At 53.7% G+C, this 22,554-nt stretch overlaps 1 protein-coding gene across 1 annotated transcript in view; it reads left to right on the top strand.

Moving 5' to 3' along the window:
• Positions 1 to 1,050: 1,050 nt before the first annotated feature.
• Positions 1,051 to 22,554, top strand: part of Atp2c2 (ATPase secretory pathway Ca2+ transporting 2) — a 61,980-nt gene continuing 40,476 nt past the window's right edge. Inside the window, exons 1-3 of the mRNA XM_060391886.1 lie at positions 1,051 to 1,299; positions 17,856 to 17,966; positions 20,473 to 20,589. Coding sequence (XP_060247869.1) covers positions 1,207 to 1,299; positions 17,856 to 17,966; positions 20,473 to 20,589 — 321 coding nt within the window. The 5' untranslated portion in view covers positions 1,051 to 1,206. The remainder of the gene's footprint in view (positions 1,300 to 17,855; positions 17,967 to 20,472; positions 20,590 to 22,554) is intronic.

Below are 22,554 nucleotides of genomic sequence, written 5' to 3'. Positions count from 1 at the left end.
AAAGTTGAGGGAATACACCAGTTTCCCTTCTTTTTTGGAACTGGGGGGGTGAGGTGCAGTAGGGGTGGGGTGAAATCTCAGGCTGGGGGAGGGGTCTTGGTGGGAACAGGCATTGTGATGGGGGAAGGGGAACAGGATGGAGGCCCTTTGGTTCTGTTAAGAAGGATGCAGGGGAGATGTGAAGCCCACAGGCGTGACCCATCAGGTTGGCTAGGGCTACAGTGCTCACCACTTGGGGGAGCCAGTGAGGCAGGTGGCAGATATTTGGTCAAACGGGGGAGGGGGGGAGTTTAGTTACAAGAATACGCTGTCAGTTGATCAGTTGCCTGTGGTGAAAAGTAAACCCAGGATGGGGCCTGGCCCAGCCCTCTCTGCTCTGTGGAGTTGGGGGCCCTGGTGCACCCCGAAGCCTCATGGCTCTCCGCAGCACACACTGGGCAGCCCAGAGTGGGTGCCCACCCCTCTCCCTGCTGCAGTGTACCAGCGTGCTGCTGATGCAAACACGGTCTGTGCTGAGCCCTTCAGGATGCTAGCATCACATTGCCTTCAGGGCGCCCCCCCCCCCGTTTTCCTGGAAAGGGGGCGCCGTCCTGATGGCTAGTTGACAGGGCAATAACCAAAGACTCAGGAAAGATACAACACTCACCCACCATTCAGGGATCTTCCACCCGTGGCTGTGGTACCCCCAGTTTCCCTACTCCCACGGACACTCCCTGGGAGGTGCAGGTAAGGCTCCGGGAGGTAAGGTCTCAGCTTCCTGCTGTATTTCAATTACAGATGCAGCCAGGTGGCTCGGAGAGGTCAGATGATTGACTGGCCCCAGCTGCACCACCCCAATTAAGGCTTTTGGCTCAAGATCTTCCCCCTTTCAGATGATTCTCATACTCTGGCAGGTTTGGACAAAAAACCACAGCTCTAAGACCACACAGTAGCTTCCTGGTCCTTCCAGAGCCCCCGCGGTTGACCCTGGGAGTTTGGGGTCCAGGCGCCAGCGGGGCGGGCCAGGTGTGCAGAGGGCGGCGCCGCTGCAGCCCTGCCCAGGGGCGGAGCTCACCTGAGGATCAGGTAGGCAGCTCCCGGGCAACCCGGCCGCCGGGGAAGCCTGGGCGCGCAGCAGCCGCGGCCTCGCTAGGGCTCCAGGGACGCGGGCAGGGACTGCGGCCCGCCCCACGCCCGGCCGTGGAGCAGCCAGGACGCCAGCTCACCATGGGGAGACGCCTCAAGTTTCTGCAGAAACTGCCCTTCCTGGGCCAGGACCATCGGTACAAGCTGCTGGAGAGAGACGAGGTGGAGACCCTGGTGAGTCTGGGCGATCCGGTGTGAAGCATGGGATCGGATTCCACATCTGTCCCCTGGGGCGCTGCACCTGAGCCCCAGAACCCCAAGGGTCACTTTACACCGAGATCATTCTCAACACCTCCTACGACTGAAAAGAAGCTGGCTTCGGAGGAAGCAGCTCAACCGGGCTCAAGGCGGAGAACTCAGTTAACCTGGGAAGGCCAGCCCATTCTGGGAATGAGAAACTGAGGCCTGCGCGTTTTAAGGGCTTGCTGCTGGCAGACCACCCAGCCCGGGACCGTATTCCCCATCTGGTCATGACTTAGGTTTCTCCGACTCGAGGGAATTTAAATGCCTCTGCACGCACAGGCAGTTGTACGGGCTTTTCAACGCTGCTGTAATTGAAAGGGGTGGGGTGGAGATGGGGACCAAAAAGCCACACAAAATCCTGGCCAAGTTGAAGAGTGAAAACCGAAACGGCACAATAGGGCTCCCGACTTTATTTCGTCTACATCGCTGTGGTTTTTAAAAGGTGTTCTGAGCCAGGCATGGTGGCACACGCTGCCTTTCATCCCGGCCCTCGGGAGGCAGGGGCTGGTGGATCTCTGAGTTCCAGGTCAGCCAGAGTGACACGGAGAAACCCTGTCCCCCTCCAAAAAAGACCCAGTCTGAGCTGTATGACCCTGGACCTCCAGAGCTCTCTCTGGGATAACCCTTCAGAACTTCAGCGGCGGGAGTTTCTCTCCAGGACCAACAACCGTATAGTTAGTTGTTTCCGTGACTCTGATAGGGCAGGTGGGGTATTATGCCAGTGGGTTGGTGATCCAGCACAGCCCCCCACCCCCACTGCCAGCTTTGTAAGGTCTGAGGCACACCCGGAACACCAAGTCTGCCCATGGCCCATGGGGGGGGGGCAGGTTAAATTTGTTTCCTAACTGACAGAAAATGTTTTGTAACATTTCAACTTTATTTTCCCCCCAAAGAATGCCATAGTCAAAACATTTGATGGCATGGTTCTTGAATGTTATGCATTTATTCACAAGGGTTATTGTATGAGTCAGTGTCAGTGTTGGTGTCAGAGTTCTGGTGTTAGGGCAGGACCCAAAACCATCCATGCTTCTCTGCGGCCTCGCTGGTTAGCGGCGTACCGTAATCCTTTGCTGATGCCAAGTGTGTCCTTACATGTTTGTAATGTGTGGTTAACAGGGATTTGAAGTGTGTTTGTTGACACAGATGGCTTCCTTCCGCCTATTTTTTTTCTCTGTCTTTTGATGTTTTGTGCAAGGCTGGGCATCTCCAAGGCCTACTGATGTGTAGCTGGTGGTCATCAGGGAGTCTCAGAGTGTGCGGGCGTGGGTTTGGTATGACATGCATGGAGACGCTCTGAGCCAGGTGGGTTTGGGTTCTGAGCGGTTTAGAAGAGCTGTCTGCAGGTGTATTCCCCATCTGCAGGTGCGCGGAGGTGAGGGAGCCCTCGGGCACGTGGTGAGCCGAACGGTAGACCTGTGAGGAGGCTGGTGATACTGGCAGCTCCAAAGCGGGCCTTTGCAGAAGGCTTGCGGTAGGGGCTCGGGGGCGAGTGGAACTCCGCAGTGGGTCAGTGCGTGAGACCCTGGTGTCCACCCTCAGGACCACGAGAAACAAAACAACCGCACTGAAAACTGGTCCTCAGGAATGAGGTGAGGGAAGAAGGGCCAGAGGTGACACTGCTTCCTGCTGGGGGTTGGTGGCCCCCAAGAGGCCTTGGAAGGACCCCCAGTTCCCTCTGGGATCACTTCTGACTTGGTTTCATGATCAGTGGGGTGTGTGCTGTGTCCCAGGTGCTGGTCAGCGTCACAGCTGTCCAGCTTTGAGAGGAATCGGTCCTGAAAACTGGCCACGTCCCCTCGCAGGCCTCTGGATGAACTCTATGGCAATTTTGGGATAGAGAAGAGTGTCGGGGTTCCAGGCAGGCCTCAGCAGGTTCTTGCTGAGTACGGACTGGACAGTCCTAGCCAGAGCTGAGGATAGAAGTATTCACAGGTCAGTTAACTCAAGTTCAGCCTCCAAGCTGGGACGAGAGCTCCTTTTTGCTGTGTTTGGAGGGTGATGAATGGACAGGTGTTTGAAGGACTCCTTGTTTTTGCCACTGGACAAAGCTCTCCCTGACGTCCAGCTGAGTAGGAGAGGAACATGAGACTAGAAATTCCTGTTGTAGGAAGGCCAGGTGCTAGATCCGGGATCTTGACTCTGCCCCCGAGGCTGCTCCTGAGGTGGTGTGACTCCCGCTTGCCCTGCCATCCTGACTATTGAGCTTGTCACCCTTCTGGGCTCTCCGGATGGAGGTCTGGGTGCCAGAAGATGGGCACCTACAGTGGGTTCCTTGTCATTCAACTCGGCCCCCAGCCCCTGTTGCGTGTGGGGGGGGGGGGGTGCAGGGCTGAGGAAAATGCTCGCACTCTCCACCCTTAGGCATCTGTGGTGGTGGGTGGAAGCAGGTTACAGTTGACCTTGGCTGTGGAGTGTGGTGCCTGGGAGAGAGTAATGCCTGAGATTAACAGCAGTGGAAAGATGAGTGAACTAGGCAGAGCTCCAGACAGGAGGAGGGACGAACAGGGGCTGGACTGAAAAGGTCAGGCTACCCGGGTGACCCCAGGAGCCTTGTCAGGAGGAATCTGGCCTTTCTACTGACAGCAGTGGGGGCCTTTGAATGGTTTTAAGTCAGGACTTGGCAGTTGTCCACATATTCATAACTATGCCAGACTGTAGAGACGTGGTAAAGGGGAAAAAAAAAATCACAGATTTCTGTGTTTAAGACCCACCACTCAGGCTGAAGAGACAGCTTCTTGGTAAAGAGTCCCGGTTGCTTTTCAGAGGACCCAGGCTCAATTCCAAGACCCACATGGCAGCTCACAGCCATCTGCAATTCTAGTTCCAGGGAATCCACGTACTCTTCTGACCTCTGGGATCACTGCATGCATGTGGTGTGTGCACACGCGTGCGCACGCACACAAACACACACACACACACACACACACACACACAGAGAGAGAAAACACCCATATACACTAAAAAAAAAAAAAAAAAAACCTAATTAAAAAGAAAAAAAAGGCCTGACACTTGTCTAAACATGTGCAAGGCCCTGGGTTCTATCTCCCCATTATATATCACAGGACTTATACATACATAATCTTAGCCTGAGGCTGACCCACGCCCCTCAGAATTTACCAATCTGTGGGGAGCTTAGAGAAGATGGTGGCATCCTCTGCCCCTTGTCATCTTCTGAGGTGTGACTTCAATCCATATTTTCATTCAACCTGCCAATGGAAGGAGCCACAGGCTTACAGCTCAGCTGTGGGCCCAGGCTTGTCAGTATAGAGCTCAAAGCTGCTTCTGACAGACAGGGAAGCCTAAGACCCAACACACGATGTGCAGCAGCTGGTTCCGTTCTCCATCCCTGACTGAATAGCGCTTTGCCCCCGAGCTCACAACCAGTGCCTGTGTGTGTTCGGTGAGTCTTCCTGGCTCAGGGTCTCCCACGAGGGCGTGGTCACGCTGTGTGCAGGGCTGTGGCCTCAGCTGGAGCCATCCACTCCTAAGCGCTATGGCTGTGCCAGGCCTGTTTCCTGGTCATGCAGTCCTTTCCACGGGGCTCACTGCTGCAAGCTTGATGGGTTGTGCGGTATGAATGCCTAAAGGCAGACTCAGAATAGCCACAACCCCTCCCGAGAATGAGGACTTACAACCTCTGATGTACCTCTTTGCCGTTCTGTGATGGAAGTCCAGAGTCAGCCCCCTCCACAGGGAAGGGAAGACACACTGCTTATGTGGATACCGGGGAGGGGGAGGGGATTTCCCTCAGGCTGCCCTTCCACGGTAGTAGCAAGATTTCCAGCCCGATATGCAGATCTGTCACCCAGCATTCTGGAGCTGGAGAGAGGATGAGTACATTCAAAGTGTGTGTGCGCTGACCAGGAGCTTGCTAGTTTAAGGAGATTGTTCTGTGAATCTGCCGTCAAGCAGGCTGTGACCAACAGCTGCAGAACTGGCTTGGCCGCTTACAGATAAGGAACATCTGGATTGCAGAGCTGCTGTTTCTTCACTGCTGTCTGTTGTGTTTCATAGCTCACTCCAGGGCTCCTTGGTGGTGGCAGGCAGGCAGCCCAGGAACAAAGACAGGATTCATGCCAAGCACTTGCTTGCTCCTGGCTGCCCTTCTCTGCCCTGCCAACCTCTGTGGTTTGCACTTGAGCATCCCCCAACTGAGATCTCTGATGTCTCTGGTCTTCTGTCACTGAGGTGTGTTGAGATTGTTGTCACTGGTGCCACCAGGCCTGTGCCTATCAGGCCAGTCGCTGAAGCAGGTTCAACTTAGTTCTCAGGGAAGCCTGAAGGTCCTGAAGAATCAATGTAGAGATGACACCCTAGGACCTGTTTAGTCCTATTGCCATAAGCCTTGTCCTCAAGGGTAAAAAAGCCTAGAGTCAGAGCTCTGGAGCCAGGATCTATCTGTGTGCCTGTATGTGTGGTGGGGGAGGGGCTAGAGCTGGGAGTTGGGGCTCCTGAGCACTCTCAGTGGCCTCACGGGTCATCCACCAGATGGACAGGTGTCCCTCCTCAATAAGGAAGCTACTTCCACCAGGGTAGGAACTAGTCTGTCTACGCCCAAAGCAGCCTGGCTTATAGAGAGTGTTTGAGCTCTCCTCCTGCCCTGCCAATGACCCATCCAGGGACCTCCTAACTGGGACAAAATGGGCCTTGGCCAATGACCCTAGCAGAGTCAAGAGCTGGGGTTGCAGAAGCTGGATGAGGTGGCTGTGAGTGTGAGCAACACTGTCAGGCCAGACCGAAGCCTATCACACGAGGTACCAGTGGGAAGAGGATGGGAGGGGGACCCAGGCTGCCATTCCTGGGCTTTCCCACAGCAGAGACTGCAGAGGGAGGGTAGTCACAGCCCCTGGAATAGTGGGTGATGAGCAGTGGAACCCTGCAGGAGCAGAGCCACTAAGACCCATGTCCCCTTGGATTTCTTCTGTGTGGCACAAACTTAAAGCTAAAATCAAGATGGTGAGCACGGAGCAGTGAGCTCCAAGTAGCACCTCTCCTGTCCCTTAAGAGCTGAGCTCTCACTCAGCACCTGTGCTTGCATACTCAGGAAGCCACAAAGTGGCTGTCCCTTGGGCTCTCATTGGAAAGGTGGGGGAAGATTAACACTGAAGCACAGTCATGGTCCATGCTGAGAGGAGGGGAAGATTAGTACCGACGCACAGTCGTGTCTGTGCCACCTCGGTCTGTTATGGAGTATTAAAAATTATTTTGTGCGCGTGGAGGTCAGAGGACAACTTGTGGGGATCAGTTCTCTCCTCCTACCCTGTAGGTCCCAGGACTCGAACTCAGATCATCAGGCCTGACAACAAGGATCTTTCTTTGCTCACTGAGCCATCACACTCATGTCCTTGTGGGGCTTTTGACCTGTGAGACACTGGGAGCGACAGCTGGGAGCACAGCACCATTCAGTGGGGCCTGTGGTCACTATGGCCTCCGGGGTTGAAGGCCTGGGCTCTTTCTGTGGCCTCTTGCCTGCTTCCTGTCTACGGGCACAGCTGGGGGTGAGGATTCAACAGTATTATCCCTCGTGGGAGCGGATGCCCTCCCTTGGAGGAGGTGCCGTTTCTCTGCAGCTCACTATGGCTCATTCTGGAGGCCTGGGATGGAGGTGTTGGCAGCTGGCTCCGCCTAAACCAGAGAACACCATCTCCCTGGCCCTGCCCCGATTTCCTCTGCAGGCTTCTTGTGTCCTCAGCTGAGAACTCCAACCTGAAGGACCACCCTCTGTATCCTTGCTTCATGGCATCGCGGCTTTGAAAGCAGCCCCGCCTGTAAGGAAGTCACACCCCGAGGCTAGAGTGATGGTGGTCATGGGACAGGGCGCAGCATATAGCCCCAAGTGCCTTATGGCAAAATCTCCTGAAGAGTCACTGTCCTTCCAGAAGCTGCAGCCACTGTGAGAAAACCACGGGGGCTGCAGAATTCTCAAAGTTAGGCCAAGCCCCGCTCTGTGCCACTGCAAGGCCTCTTCCAGAACCTTCTGCTGACTTACTGGAGGGAAGAGAGCCCAGCGAAGCTTGATCAAGTGTAGACAGTGAAGACAACATGCCCGTGACCTGTGTTTCTGGAAGCTTCTGGAACCAGGGTCAGCATTGCTCATGATCTCTTGAACAGCCGTGACTATGAAGCCTGGTTAGTCTGTATGTCACCCGCAAGACCACTCGTGTATCTGCCACCCGGAGTTCCAGCTGCAGCACCTGGAGGGTCCACCCCTTCCTGGTGTACGGAGGAGGCTGAGGTGACTCATCCCTGTGTCCTGCTGTGTAAGGAGACTGGATCAGCGAGAGTCAGGTTCACCCCCAGGCTTCCGGTTTCTTCCTTTGGCCCCTCCATGGCTCCTCATAGCTTTTAGGCTGCATTAGCAGAATTTGCATGATCCTTGCACACCTGTAGGCCTTTGCTCAAAACTCAAGGAGACTATGGAATGACTAAGAGGCTGCCCTGACTCCTAGTGGCCCTGGGAGTGTGTGAGAAGTGTCAAGTCTTGGGCCGGCTCCACCTCAGACACTGGCGACTAGGATGACGCTGGCACTCTGGGCCTCAGCTGGCCTTGGTGGCTCTGGTGCTCCCTGGACCAAGAGACACACTCAATAAATCAGCAGCTTCTCATTGGTTGGATATCACCTCCTGTGCTCCCTCTCTGGCCATAGAGCCCACAGTCTGGCCATGGTGGTGGATTCCTGGGAAATAAGGCCAGTCTTCCTCCTCTGATCTGGGAGGTGGCTGTTCCTCCAGGAAGCCCTGTGGGCAGGTCTCTTCTCTGTGTCACTTTCCCTCTTATTTCTGAAGATTTCTCTTCACAGTGCCTCTTCCCCAACCCCTCCCCTGAGTGTGGAAGTAGTGAAATCTCAGTGTGCCCTGCCTTCTGTTTTCATTCAATTCTGCCTGTGTCCATTGTTATTTATTCTTTATTGTCCCTGAAGTACCTAGGACAGAATGTGACTTTTCCCTCTTTTTTTTTTTCTTTTTTCTACACCCATCCTCATTTTTTTTTCTTCTTGGACTGAAAGCAAATCTTATTAGGTTTATTTGTTTTATTCTATGTGTGTTTTGTCTACATGTATGTATGGTCATTATGTGAGTGCTTGCTCTCAATAGACCTTATAAGAGGGCAATGTTTCCCTGGAACTGGAGTGACAAATGGTTGTGAGTTACCATCTAGGTTCTAGGAATCGAACCCTGGTCCTGTGCAAGAGCAGCCAATGTTCCTAACCACTGAGCCATCTCTCCAGTCCTGAGAGCAAATCTCGATGGGCACAATGCCACACTGGTGGGTTTCCTCCCGGGCACTGTTTGCTCTGTGACAGTCAAGACTCTGATGGTCATGGGTGGGTGTTCTGGTCCCTTCTCTGCGCCACTCTAAAGGCCGTGGGGTATGTTGCAAGATTCTCCGGCCCAGGCTGCTTTCCTGTGGACTCCGTTGCCCCACCTGGCCCTGGGAGAACTTGTGTGATGCCTTCACATCCCTGTGCCTGAGTCGTCCCTCTGTGCAAGGGGATAGGCGTCTGTCAGAGGTGCCTCCTGGGAAGGAGTGATTAAAGACAGGATTAAATATTTGGCTCATTAAATGGTGAGTAAACATTAAACAAGGAGTGTGCCATCTGTGAGCAGTTCATGTGAATACAGCTGCGTGGAGGTCAGGCCACAGCCTTGAGCTGGGTTCATTCTTCAGATGCCCTTTTTTTCTCTCCCACTGGCCCGAAAATTGTCAGGTAGGCTAGGCTGGCTGGACAAAGAATGATCCATCCGCCTCTGCCTCCAGGCTGCCTCCTCCTAGGGCTCCTTGGGGTTTTGTTTTGTTTTGTTTTGTTTTGTTTTTAAAATAATGGTTTCTGGAAATTGAACTTAGGATTCGCATGCTTGTAAGGCCATTTCCCTAGCCCCTGTTGACACTCTTTAATCATAGGTTGGTTTTATTACATGACTCTGACTATCTTTTCCCCACCTGCAGAGAGCCATCCCAGCTACCCTCCCACCCTCACATCCCTTGAGGCCTGCTGCCTTAGTACTGGGTACATTCACTTTGGATGGGGCTCAGAACAGCCAGTTTCCCTTTCCTTCTGAACCCTTAGAGAAAATCCCCCATGGCAACCAGAGGTTCCAAGATTTCAGGAGCTTGTCTACAGTTAGACAACCCACCCGGGAATTTGGAGGCTGGTCGTCCGATGTTTTACCTCTCTGTGCCACTGGCTAATCTTCTCTTTGCTACCCAAGCTCTTTCAAAATGGTTTATGCAAATAGACCTTTGCACATGGACTGACTGTCAAGGGAGTAAGCAGGTCATCCTTCCTGTCTCCTCCTGGCCAGGAGGAAGCCAGCAGCCCAGCACTGCTCCAGCCAGGGATCCGGGGCCAAATGTGTCTAAGACCATGGGTCAGATACCCAACCTCACTGTGGTGAGGAGGGAGTGCTGCCCACAGGACTTGGCATCGCAGGAATAGACAGGAGGATTTTTCCCAGGGCTGGAGGAAAGCCGCCCTGATCCGCTGATCTCCAGAATCGAGGACCACAGAGATGGCCTCAAGAGAGGCAGGCAGAGCCTGGAGCTGAAAGCAGAGGTGTGACTCTGCTTCCAGGAACCCAGGCGTGATACTTCCTGGAGCCGCCTTCCCTAGTCGTGGGCTCAGCCCAGGCCCTGCTACTTCCTGCTTCACAGACCACAGAAGACCTTAGGGAAACCCATGGGTGACGTGGAGGCCCAGCTCTGCCTGGGTGTAAGGAGACAGAATGTGGGACCAACAGAGAGGTAGGCTCAGCCCTCACTCAGAACCCGCCTACTGTGACCTTGGGTGAAGTCTTTTGGTCCCGCGACACCACTTTCCCCTTAACAGAGCTCTGTGCTTCACAGCTAGCCAAGCCTTTTGGTCAGATTTGGGAGCTGGTACGCGCAGAATGGGCAGCTGTGTTGGGCCAGTTGTGCTTAGTAAATGCAAACTGGCTCTGCAGCTGTAAAGGTGACTGTTAGGAGACCATGGAACAGACACAGAACGTCCTTCACCCAGACCCTTCTAGTCAATACATGACGCTGACTGCCTCAGCGTCATCCTTGCCACCCCCATCTGGGCACAAATTCCGTGGTGATTTATCGTCCCTAAACACTTAAAGACAGTCATTCCTGATCACAGTTAAAGCCCGTACAGTACACTTGGTGCCTCTGCCCGGACAGGGACACATTTCTGTGATCCATGGAACCTCCTGGGGTCATGTGTTCCTTGTCGACTGCTTTATGTGATGGTTCCTGGGGTTTTCCTGGTCTCTAAGGTCCCTTGTGTGCTTAAAGAGCCCAAGCTCCTCAGGACTCTGTGGAATGTCCCCCGTTCGGGCTGGTCTGGTGTTTCCTCGGGTAGATATTGGTTCCACCCTCCGGAGGGGCCTTGCAGAGGGCGTTGTGCCGGGTCCCGCTCTGCCCACTGCGTCAAGGAGCCTGAGGTGGTATTTGGTGTGAGTGTGTGCACACATGCTCGAGCGCGCCCTGCCTGCACCTTATTAGCATTGTGACCATTTGTGGATTAATTTGGACAGTAATGTGATTTTCCTCGTGTGCAGAGCTCGGTTCTGATTACTGTCATGGCCCCCCCAAGGTGCCAGTTCCTAGTATGAGAAGTTAAGATACGTCCCTTCCTCGTCCAAATAAGACAAAAGCAAGGCTGGGGGACACAGTCGAATAGAAAATCATTAATCCAAAGGACTTCGCTATGTGAATAGAGCTATGCTGAGGGCTTGAATGTTGACGTGAAGTCTCGAAGGCCGCTCTCCCCCATCGCTGACTTTAAACAGCTCTTTGCAGAGGGTAATTTGGGCCGTAAACCCTGATGATATGATACTGGCTGTTTCAAAGTCATGTCTAATCCCAAGCAGCAGTCCTACTCTGAGGGTCCCAACATGTGGAGCCATGTCTCCACCTGCTGCCCCGACTCTCCCTTTAGTGGAGGTCACATGATACTATCTGGGGATGAGGGCATTGTGCATCGCTCAGGAGGTCATTGGAAACAAGAGCAGAGAAGGTAGCTGCTGTGTTGCACAAGTATCACGTGTGTGCCCTTGCTATGTTGTAATATGGTTCATGGACCTGCACAAATTCTTTTCAGTGGTGGAATGTGAACCTGGAGGTTTTTTACACACACACACACACACACACACACACACACTAGCCAAATAACACCTCAGATGGATGTTTTCTTCTGCACTTGTTGAAACGGCGTTTCTCACTGAACTTGGAGCATCCTGGCTCAGCCAGACTGTCTGCCTCCGCTTCCCCGGCGCAGACGTGCAGACGTGCCCTGCCATGCCTGACTTTTTACACGGCTGCTGGTGGGTAGTGAACTCAGGTCCTCATGGCTGTACGTGTACATGGCGGTACATGTACACAGAGCCACATTCCCAGCGTCCTTGTGATGCTGTCTGTGCCGCTGCTGCTGACGTCAGCGCCTGTCTCCCCGGAGTGCTGATGGGTCACTCTCTGATCTCAGCCTGCACGGTGACGCTCTCCTGACTGAAAGTGTCACTGAGTGATTTCCTAACCCACTCTTCAGTCATTAGCTCACTGCCCACGCTGGGAAAAGCGTCCTTCTTCCTCCACCCCTTGAGTCATTCAGGCCGGTGTGAATGCACACCTTCCTGTTTGGTTCTGCTAATGTCTGTGGCTGTCAGTATCCGGTGCAGCTTGCTGTAGGGTCCCAGATCCGGCTGTGGGAGAGCCTTGGTAAAGCCTCCGTGCCCTCCTGACCTTGCCCAGAAGTGACGAGCCCGTTGAGATAGAAAGACGCGCTAGGCTTAGCTGAGCAGCCTTGCCTCTTGGATCCTGGGAGTGCATTTTGCTCGAGCCACCGTGCTGAGAAGCACACAAATCTGCCTCTGTTGGTCTTCGCTAGCGGGATGAGGGATGTGTGCCCTCGGACACTCAGTCTCTATCCAGTTTTGTTTCTGTGCGTATATGCACCCTTACATTCCAATCCAACCCATCCTACCAGCCCGTGCTTGACCCCAGAACACCAGTTACCACGGTTATTGGGCTGTTTCTGAATCCTGCGCTCTCCCGTGTGTGAGCACTCTCCTCTCCGTCAGCTGCATGTCAGCTCCCAGTTACCGTGGCTGCCACTCAGCCCGGCTGTGTCCCCTCATCCCTGACTATGCTGCTCCTCCTGAACTGTACACATGCTGGGTCACAGTGTGCCTGGCTGAGAGCCAGACACTCCTTTAGGCCTCACTGCACACACAAGCAGGTGTGCATGCACACGAGCGCACGCATACACACACACACACACACACACACACACACACACACACACACACGCATGTATAAAAACACACCCACATGCACACTCTAGACACGATTGCAGCCCAGGCGGGAACTCATTACTTGTCCTGACGAAAAGCTGCAACTAAGGCTGTTCTCTCAGCAATCTTGCTGCGTGCTTTTGTCGAGTTCGGATCTCGGATCCCAGGACGGCACACCAAGATTTAAGAGAGGCATAGGCTTTGCTGAAGGAGGCCCAGTAGGCAAACAGGGAACCAGAATTTGAATTCTGAGCAAGCTGCCTCCTGTATGTGCACAGCTGCCTGGGTTGTTGGATTGAAGAATTTTTCCTCTTGATACTAAAACTGCAACGTGGGCCCTCCTGGTTCACTTACAGCCGTCCGCCTCCTCTTTTCTCTGGTGTACCTTGAATCAGTAATTCTTGCTCATAGCTCAAGACTCACAGAGGCACACACCACTTTCCATTGTCCCCAAACCCAAAGGCCCCCACGTTCCCATCATCTGGTGGATTCTGTCAGAAGTGTGTCTTCCATCATCTTTTTCTCCATGTTTTGCACTGGCCACCATATACATATCACACACCTCTATGGAGACAATTCTGTGGTAGTGTCCATGGGGCCCAACAATGCTGTGTACAATGTCACAGCCCAAACTGGGCACAGCCTACATGCCCCCCCCCTCCAGTCAGATAACAAATCACGATGCCAGGTTGCTGTATCCTGATGGAATGAAATGCACGTGGTTCCACACAGCAGGCCCTGCGATCGCTGGGAGAGAAACAGCCACTCTCACAAAGATAACGGGAGGTCACACCGGGGTCCCTGCGTGTGGCACTTCGGCAGGCTTCTGAAGCAGGCAGGGCAGATCCCTGTGTAAAGCAGTCGGTACGTTTAATCCTTCAAGAAGGTGGTGTGTGCGAGAGGGCCCAGCGCCAGGGGGATTCTGGGAGCTGTAAGTCCCATCCTGGCTCCGGGTGGTGCTCGCTCAGGTGTATGTACGCGTGAGTGTCCACACGGCTATGCATGACATGCACGCACGACTACGGCAGGTGCACGTCAGTGCAGAGTCAACATCTCCGCTCAGGGAACTCCGGAAGGTCTCTGGGTCTTCTTTCAGGGACAGCACTGTGCCACACATCGCGGTGGATGGTGCCACACGCTCTGCAGTGGGGACCGTCCTGGCTCATGCCCCACAGCTCTGAGGGTCTGTCCCCCACACCAGTGGCACTATGTACACAAAACTGTGGTGTGTAAATGTCCTTGGATTTTATCACGGGCCTCACATCCTCAGTCCACATCTTCTTCCCAGTTGTCACACACACACACACACACACACACACACACACACACACACACAGAAAAGAAGCCAACTGAGCGGTCATGTTTCTCTCGAGGCCAGACACTTGCCTTCTTCTGTAGCGGTTTTATCTTTGGATTCTGCTGACAGTGTTAGGCCGCCCAGTGTCCCCATTCTATCTGGGTCTTGAGTGTAGTACTTATCTGGGTTTTATCTTGTACTTAGAAAGGCCTTTCTCATTCTGTGATCCTAAGAAAAGGCAGGCCTTGGCTGCCCCTGGCACTCGGATGGCTTCATCTTTGTCCCCGTGTTCCTCCTTGTTGATTTAAGTGAAGGTGCTTACGTAATTTCTTGGCATAGCACAGGAACTGTGGTCTCCCAGTCTGCGGGCAGAGCGCCCTGCATTCAGGAAGAAGCCAGGGAATCAAGGAGCGAGGCTTTGTTAGGGTAGACTCCCGCCAGCTGCAGAGGCCACCGCACAGGCCTGGCTGCTGTGGGCGTGAGGGGCGGTGCCACCATAGGGGGCCCCTGCACTGTGAACAACACTCCCTTCTGACTGCCTTCCTGTGCATGGCTGTGCACGCATCTGCGTGGCCACCCGCCCCTCCCTTTCTGGTAGCAACACCGAGACTGTTCTCATCTCTTCTCCAATCTATGGAATGTTGTGGCATCTTCCGTTCCGCATGGGCTGTGCTGATGCTCCTGCTTTAGCTGGGTTCCGGCAGCCCCTCTCCCATAAGGCCAGCGGAGCCATGCGGGAGACTTGGGTGTCTAGGTACCGGGAGGTGCTGGAGCTTGGAGCTCGGCAGGCAGGTGATGGCAACACCGGAATCACCACTGTTGCTCTGACATAGCACCACAAACTTCCATGGCTCCAAGCCGCACACACGTGTTCCCTGGTGGTTGGAGAACAGAGTTCAACCTGGGTCTCACACGTAAAAGCCAGTATAAGCAGAGTGGCTCCGTGCTCAGGTTCCAGGGGAAAACATTTCCCTGCCTCTCCCAGCTCTGGGAGGCCGATGCTGGCCTTAGCTTGTGACCCCCCAGTCTCCATCACAGAACTCATTGACTCCATCAAGGCAGTAGCACGCATTTCTAAGCATCTCTCATCTTCATACCTAATGCCATTGCAAGATGAACACACACACACATACACACACACATGACCTGTGGCTTTCTTTTTTCTTTTTTAGTCATAGTATTTAAAAAAACAAAAACAAACAAACAAATAAACAAACCAGGACCTTGCCACGTATCTCACAGTGGCCTTGCATTCTCGGTAATCCTCCTGCCTCAGCCTCCCAAGTGCTGAGATTCCAGCTGTATGTCCAGTTTGAGTAATTTTTTATTTATTTTAATGTTTTAATAGTAGATCCGTGTCTCAGGCAGCCTCAGGTTCACACACACGAAGGAATTCCTGAGGGCTTGCCTGGATGTCAGAATTGACTGGGCCTCTGCACTCTTGTTAGTTAAGCCTGGTGCTCTCTTCAGGACCCTCATTTCTGTTCCTGGAAAAAACCCTGCTGTCCCCTTATCACCTGTGTTTACGGTTTCTTGGCACCAGGAAGTAGATGTGGGTCTCTCTTCCCCTCTTGTCCAACGTCGGATGCCATTCTGCGGTGCCGGGCTGTGACAATCCCTACTACTCAGAGGAGGAAGCCGAGGCAGGGGCCGGTTTTAACAGGCGTGTTGGAGGAATACGCACGATGTCAGCGCCAGAACAAGACAGAGATCCCTGAGATAGAAGGGAAATGAACAGATCCGGGCACTGGATAGACAGGGAGGCTGAAGGTCCGGATGGGACTGAGGGGGCTGCACGCTGCCGCCCACACGGTGCCTCTGCACTGAGCTCCAGACTGTTTGCTGAGCTTATGTCTTTCATAGGAGACCATGTTTGTTCTTTGTGGGTCTCTCATGGGCTCAGTTCCCTTGTGAGACGCTGTGGGGGAAGCTTCTTGGAGAAGTCTGTTTCCTGGACCGCTGCCTCAGGGCCCCACATGGGAGCAGCAGGCTGTTTGCTGCAGGCAAACAATACTCCAGGGTCACAGAGGAGGCATGGGGGCAGGGAAGGTCAGCTAGTGTGGGGATTCTGTTGGAGGAAATGCACAGAGGCTGAACCTCAGAGAAAATGAGGCTGCGGCTGCAAAGACTTGGGGTGGGTGGGGTCGGGGGATGTCAGCCACCGCAGCCAGGTTGTAAGACATGGGTATGTCTGGATAGCAGCCAGGATCTGAGTGTCACCAAGCCTGTGTGTGTGTGTGTGTGTGTGTGTGGTGTGTATTTATGTGTGCATATGTGTATATGGTATATGTCTATGTATGCCTCTGGGTGTATGTATATATATATATATGTAGATATTGTATATTTATGTATGTATGTGTGTCTATGTCTGTCTATATGTATGTGTGTATATACACATATGATGATTCGAGGTCACAGGACCTGCATTTAGAGAGTAAGTGTGGTATAGCCAGAGGGCGAGGGTCAGGTGTGCTCACACCCAGGGCTGTCTCCCATACAGAGGGCAAAAGAGTGAGGGCAGGATGGGCACAGCAGGACTAGAGCCTACAGCCCAGAGGTCATATTTCCCTGTCAAGGGGCTGTGCAGCAAGCTCATTAATGGCATGGGGACATTTGGGGACCATGGAGCCTGGCAAGAAGCTGTGCCCTCGCTGCCAGGCTCTGGTCGTTGGCACCAGGAGCAGAATCCCAGGAGACGAATGTGGTTGCTGGCTCCTGAGGACAAATGGGCCAGCGGGTGCTAACTGGAGGTCGGGGTGCCGCACTGGTGAGAAACGGAAGAGGAACTTGGACTGCACCTCAGCTAAAGGAAGCTGTCAGCACCTCCTTCCCTTCCTCCTTCCCAGTTCCCAGCGATGGCTCGAGAAGGAAAAGATGCTATCGTGTCCCAGGGTCAGAATTCTGGGAAGAGCACTGTAAGCATCTTGAGAGCCCTGTGTTGTCCAGTGTCCCTGGCCTCTGGGTGTTTGTGCCTGGGGCCCTGGGCACAGATCTCAGGCCTGTAGACTCTGTCGGCAGCCTCCACTCCTTCCCTCAAACCATTTACAAAGGCTCACGGGACCAGGGTTCCACACTGCCACGGGAGGCGTTCTCTTCAGCTTATACTTAACCTAGATTCCCGCAGCGAGAGGTCAGGGTTTTGAACACGTACGTGTAAAATATCACCCTTAATCCCATGGTTTCGTGTGGCCGGACAGATCATTCAGATGGCAAAGTGCTTCGGTACACAAACAGGGAAGCTGAACTCAGATCCCCAGTGTCCACATAGACACGAGCGTGGTGACACACATGTGTGGCACATCTGTAACCTAACCCAGGGCACAGGCGTGCAGAACCAGGTGGGGCCTCGGAGCTCACTGGTCAGCCAGTGTGGCCGGTGGGTGAGCTCTGAGTTCAGTGAGAGACCCGGTCCTGAGAAAGAAAAGAGACGAAAAGAAAGTGAACAGGATAATAGAGAACACCAAGAGCTGACCACACACGCACCTTACACACACCCTGGAACATAATAACGACAGGAAAAGGTTATTTCTAAACAGATGTGTCAGTAATAGCGAATGTCTATAGCTAAACCCCTCAAGCCCTCACAGGCTGGGTAGGCGCTGAATCCACCCCTCGGAGGAAACACGAGCAGCCATGGAAAGAGCAGCGTGGCGCGCTGCGCCCATCGCCAGCGGGCAGGGAAAGCAGTCGGAGGGTGCAGGGCGCCTGGCGATTTCTGTGGAGTTCACACTGGAAAAACCACTTTGGGAGGTCCGGGAGGGAGCGTGGGCACGGACGTCTCCCAGTGTGGGAGCAGATCCCACGGGCTGGCGCGTGTCCTCGAGGATTGCACGCTTTGCACACGTGTGCCCTGCCTTAGCCAGGGGCCTCGCAGCAAAACGACCAGTGTTCACCAGCCGCGCTGCTCTCTCCACAGATCGGCGAGCAGTGCGAGCTGAAAGCCATCGACAGAGAAAAGACAGTCGCAGCCCTGCCGCCCAGGGAGGCGTGTAAATGCAGCAAAGAGGACTTGGCCAGAGCCTTCCACGTAAGAACGTTGCGTCTGCACCCATTGCTTTTCTCTTTGCCATGACAAAAACACCGCCCAAAAGCAGCCTGAAGACGGGTCTGCTCTGACTCACAGTTCCAGGTTCTGCCCATCACAGAAGGACATGGCGACAGGGGCGTGGTGCACCCGGTCACACTGCCTCTGCAGTCAGGAAGAGGGAGAGATGAGCGCTGGGGCTCAGCTAGGCCCCTCCCCTACATCCGGGGAGGGGCAATCGCAGGCCGCTCTGGAAGTGCTTCCAGAACCTCGTTGATGGGGATTCTAAGTCCTGCTGTGGTAATAAGCCGTGCCCGGGATTGCCACTGTGAGGCGGTTTGCGGATCAGGAGACGGCACCGCAGAGCTGTCGGTGTGGAGCGTGCAACGGCAGTGCTGCTGTCCCGGGAGCCAGCCATCATGCCTTTAGCTCCTGTTACTTGGAATACCGGGCAGACATGGTAGCACATGTGTGAGTGCCTGTATATATGTATTATGTGTATGCATGCATATATGTATTACAAGAGCGTGTGTGTGTATCTGTGAGTGGGTGTTGGGATGTGTGTGTATGTACATATGTGTGGGCATGTACGCATGGGTATGTTGTGTGCATGTGCATGTACATATGTATACATATGGGTATTACAGTGTGTATGCGTGTACATGTGGAAGGGTTTGTACCCACACATGTTGTTGGTATGTGCGTGTACATATGTATACTTGTGCATGTATGTACATGTGTGTATGCATGTTTATATATGTTACATGGGCATATGTATAAGTGTCTGCCTGGGTATGGGGTATATGTCGTGTACATGTGGAAGGGTTTGTATGCACACGTGTTGTTGGTGTGTGCGTGTACATATGTATACTTGTGCATGTATGTACATGTGTGTGTGCATGCTTATATATGTTACATGGGCATATGCATAAGTGTCTGCCTGGGTGTGGGGTATATGTGTGGACATGTGTGAACACAGATATGTACATGTGTGAGTGGTACCTACATACCTTACTTCATCTCGCTTTGGGAAAACAAAAGTCCAGCAGGGAAAGGGCACGAGGTGCTACGAAAAGGCCTTAAGAATGACCTAGCTGTCCATCTCAGGTCCTGTTTCTTAGTGACAAGGGAGGAAATTTCTTTCTTGCCCATACATTTCCCCAGCTAGAAAATGAGCTCAGCCTTCCTTTCCACCCCAGCTTTCCCCTCACCCTCAGCTCTGTGCGGCTTTCTCAGTAAGTTCCTCGCTGCACAAAGCTCTCTGACATCGTGTAGCCCAGGCTGCCTCAGACTAACTCTGCAGTTGAAGCTGTCCTCGAACTTCTGATCTTCCTGCCTCGGCCTACCAAGCCCTGGGATCACAGGCTTGCCCCATCAGCCCAGGGTTTCTTGATGTTTGTAAGTGAACGTCTTATTAAGGACAGCTGCCGGTCTTTGCCAATGGCACGGTTATCTGTCTCTGGAACTGTGCCCATCTTGCCAGCCTGGGTTCTGTCTTCACTAAGCAGCAGCAGCAGCTGCCACCTCCTTCTTGCTGGCCCCACAGCCCAGTTTACATCCGGCCTATAATATAAACTGCACTGCCGGGGTGGGGGCTTGCTGAAATCTTACAGCTTTTCTCTTGGGAATGCTTTGTCCCCCTTAGCTCTGCTCTCAAGGTCCACACTTTGTTGTAGCAACAGGATGATTCTCCTTTCTGAAGCTGAGTAGCCCTGTCACAGGCCTGCGTGACACAGCTTAGCCATTCACCTCACAGATTCAGACTGCCTCCTCCTCTTGACTGCTGAGACAGATGATGCTTACTTACAGTGTGGGGGCGTAAGCACCTCCTTGTGTCCGCTTTCAATGCCTTTAGGCCTACATACCCAGAGTGGAATGGCTGGCTCACGTGGTAATTCTGTTTAATATTCTGAAATGCTGCTAGGTGGCAGCTAAACCTCTGTGTGTATGTGTGCATGTGCGTGTGTGTGTGTGTGTGTATGTGTGTGTGTGTGTGTGTGTGTGTGTGTGTGTGTGTCTGACCTTGTGCTTTGAGACAGGGTCTCTCCCAGGCCGGAGCTTCACTGGCTTCGTCTGGCTGGCCAGAGAGCCCCAGGGATCTTTCTGTCTCTCCCTGGTGCTGAGGTTGCCATCAAACACAACCACACACAGCTTTCCTGAGTCTAGGGTTTGACCTAGGTCCTCGTGCATGCAAGGCAAGCATTGACTGACTCATCTCCCTAGCTGCCAAAGCTTTTTTTTTCCCCTTCTTTTCGAAGAGGCCACGTTTTGGCCTTTCACTCTCCCCTCTCCAGCCCCATTTGCTGGTGCTGTGGCTCAAGGCTGTTGTGTTGACCTGTTGACTTACTGTGTCCCTTCTCTCCCTGTGCCTCCTGCTGCCACCTCCGAGGCAGGGACAAGCCCGTTTTCCTAGTCTCCCCCAGAAGAGGCCTGGCGCCTGTGACTCGGCTCTTAGGGCTGTTGCTGGGCCTGCTGCCGTACTCATCCCACGCTGGCGCTCTCCTTTCAGGTAGACCTGGACAGAGGCCTGTCGGAGTTCGCAGTGGCCCAGCGTAGGCTGGTCCACGGCTGGAATGAGTTTGTCACTGATAACACTGAGCCGGTGTGGAAGAAATACCTGGATCAGGTGAGGGGCAGGAAAGGCGTCTCTGCCTTCACTAGGGGCACTGGCCAGGAAGGGCGGGCCGAGCGCTCATTCTTTAAATATTGACCCTGTGTGTCCTCGGACAGGTCCCAACTGGGGTGTGGGGGTAAATGAGTTTCAAGATAAACAGTTTTGTCCTTTCGGATGCCCCGTGCCTCCAGGAAGAGCCCTGCATAGGTGACTACAGATACAGATAACCCTTACTATCAATGATAGGAACACTTGCCCCATGCCAGGCACCACGCTGAATGCTAAGTAAATAAGTAGTGTTAATTTATTGTATCAACCCCCTAAAGGCATTTGCAAAGTGGGGAGGGTGTGGGAGGGTGGGGCAGAGGAGCGGGAAGGCTTTCCCCATGGCACACAGCTGGAGGAAGCAAAGAGAGACACAGGGTGCCCTGGCAAATCAGAAGGTCAAGGTAGAAAAAAATTAAGCAGAAGTGTGCCTCAACTGTAAAAGTGAAGCTACTGTCAGGCTGGAGAGATGGCTCAGCATTTTTGCCATATGAGCACCAAGGACCTGAGTTTGGCTCCCAGAAGCTACTTTTTCAAAGCTGAGTTTGGTGCTTTGCCCACGCACGCCCATGAGCACGCACTCACACACCTGTGTTTCTGAACTTCAAGTTGACCTGCTCATCTTGGGTGCAGGAGCCCAAAGTCACCCAGAAGAAGGTTTTGGTGCTGAGGTCATGCTGCCACAGCCTGCCCCAGGGCACCCACCAATCTCGGCTGCTGAGCTCCATGCTGGCCTGGTGCTGATGGGCAGTCTACAAGTCAAATATGGCCACCATTAGGAAACAGGGAATGACCACGGCTGTCCCTTCTGGTCTAGAAGTCTGTACTTTGCCCCGGCCCAGTGCCAGTATCCAATCCCAGTGACCAGGAACAGATCTCCGATACCTGAAGCCACCAGGCCCTTTCTCACTCCAGGCCAGGCCTGGCAATCTTCCTATTTATAGACTCCTGCTGCCCCCTGATAGGGTCTATGTGTAAAGCTTTCCTGATTGGCTGCCTCAGGAACCAATCACAGTTCAGGCAGCATCTCCCCCACCCCCACACACCTTATGCCCCTCACCCTGATCACCATTCAGTTCTCAGCATCCTGCATTGACGGTTTTGGCACCAAAACTGGCCCATAGGCACCGGGTAGCTCCGGCCAAACGCAGAAGGTTCCTGAAATTCTGTTGTTCAGGCAGTGGAGGCTCCTGGAAGTTAGAGTCTAAGGATGGAGGCTCAAACCATGGAGGGCTGAGAAAGCTCTGTCCCACTGGCTTTCTGCTGGGTGCCTACCCTGTCTTCCTTTCCTCTGGGGACCTCATCCAACGTCTGCCCCGTCAAGTCCCTTGGAGCCTCTATTTGCACACTTCCTGCAGCGCTGCTCAGGACCCACGTACATAGCCCTCGAAGCCGCTCTCAGTCTCCCTGTGTGCTAAAGACCTGCTCCCACCTCTCCTCCCTCCATAAGTTCAAGGACACACCTATGGGAGAGGGGCTGGAGTGCGCATGTGCAAGCCCTGTGGGCCCACGTGTACAGAGCTTCTCTCTGTACACACTGCGCATATTCGCCCCTTCCTACGTCCACCCCCGGACTGCTCTGAGGCAGCTGCGGGGGACCCTCCTATCTGCCTCCTTCTGTGACCAGTGGGCTGGCTGCTGGGTCTGACAGTGGGGTCTAGAGAGGAGGCGTCTGGATCCTGTGATGTTGCTCTTGGGGAGAATGCAGCCTTCTAGATGAAACTGTGTACTTTGAAGTAGGTCGTGGGCTTTGTTGGGTAGCAGGCCCCGTCTCCGTGCCAGCAGACCCCACCCCATGTGTCAGACCCAACTTCCAGAGCTTGCAAGCATCCCACTGTATGATGGGGCTCCCTTCCCTTCCCATTATCCCTCTCTTCTCTGGCCCTGGCAAGGAGGATGAGAAACTGCTTGCTGGGTTGGGAGCCGTTCCTG

Source organism: Meriones unguiculatus, chromosome 10 (assembly GCF_030254825.1).
Source record: "Meriones unguiculatus strain TT.TT164.6M chromosome 10, Bangor_MerUng_6.1, whole genome shotgun sequence".
Taxonomy (NCBI): Eukaryota; Metazoa; Chordata; class Mammalia; order Rodentia; family Muridae; genus Meriones; species Meriones unguiculatus.
Note: the sequence above shows the minus strand (reverse complement) of the source record. Positions and strands in the feature narration are given on the sequence as shown.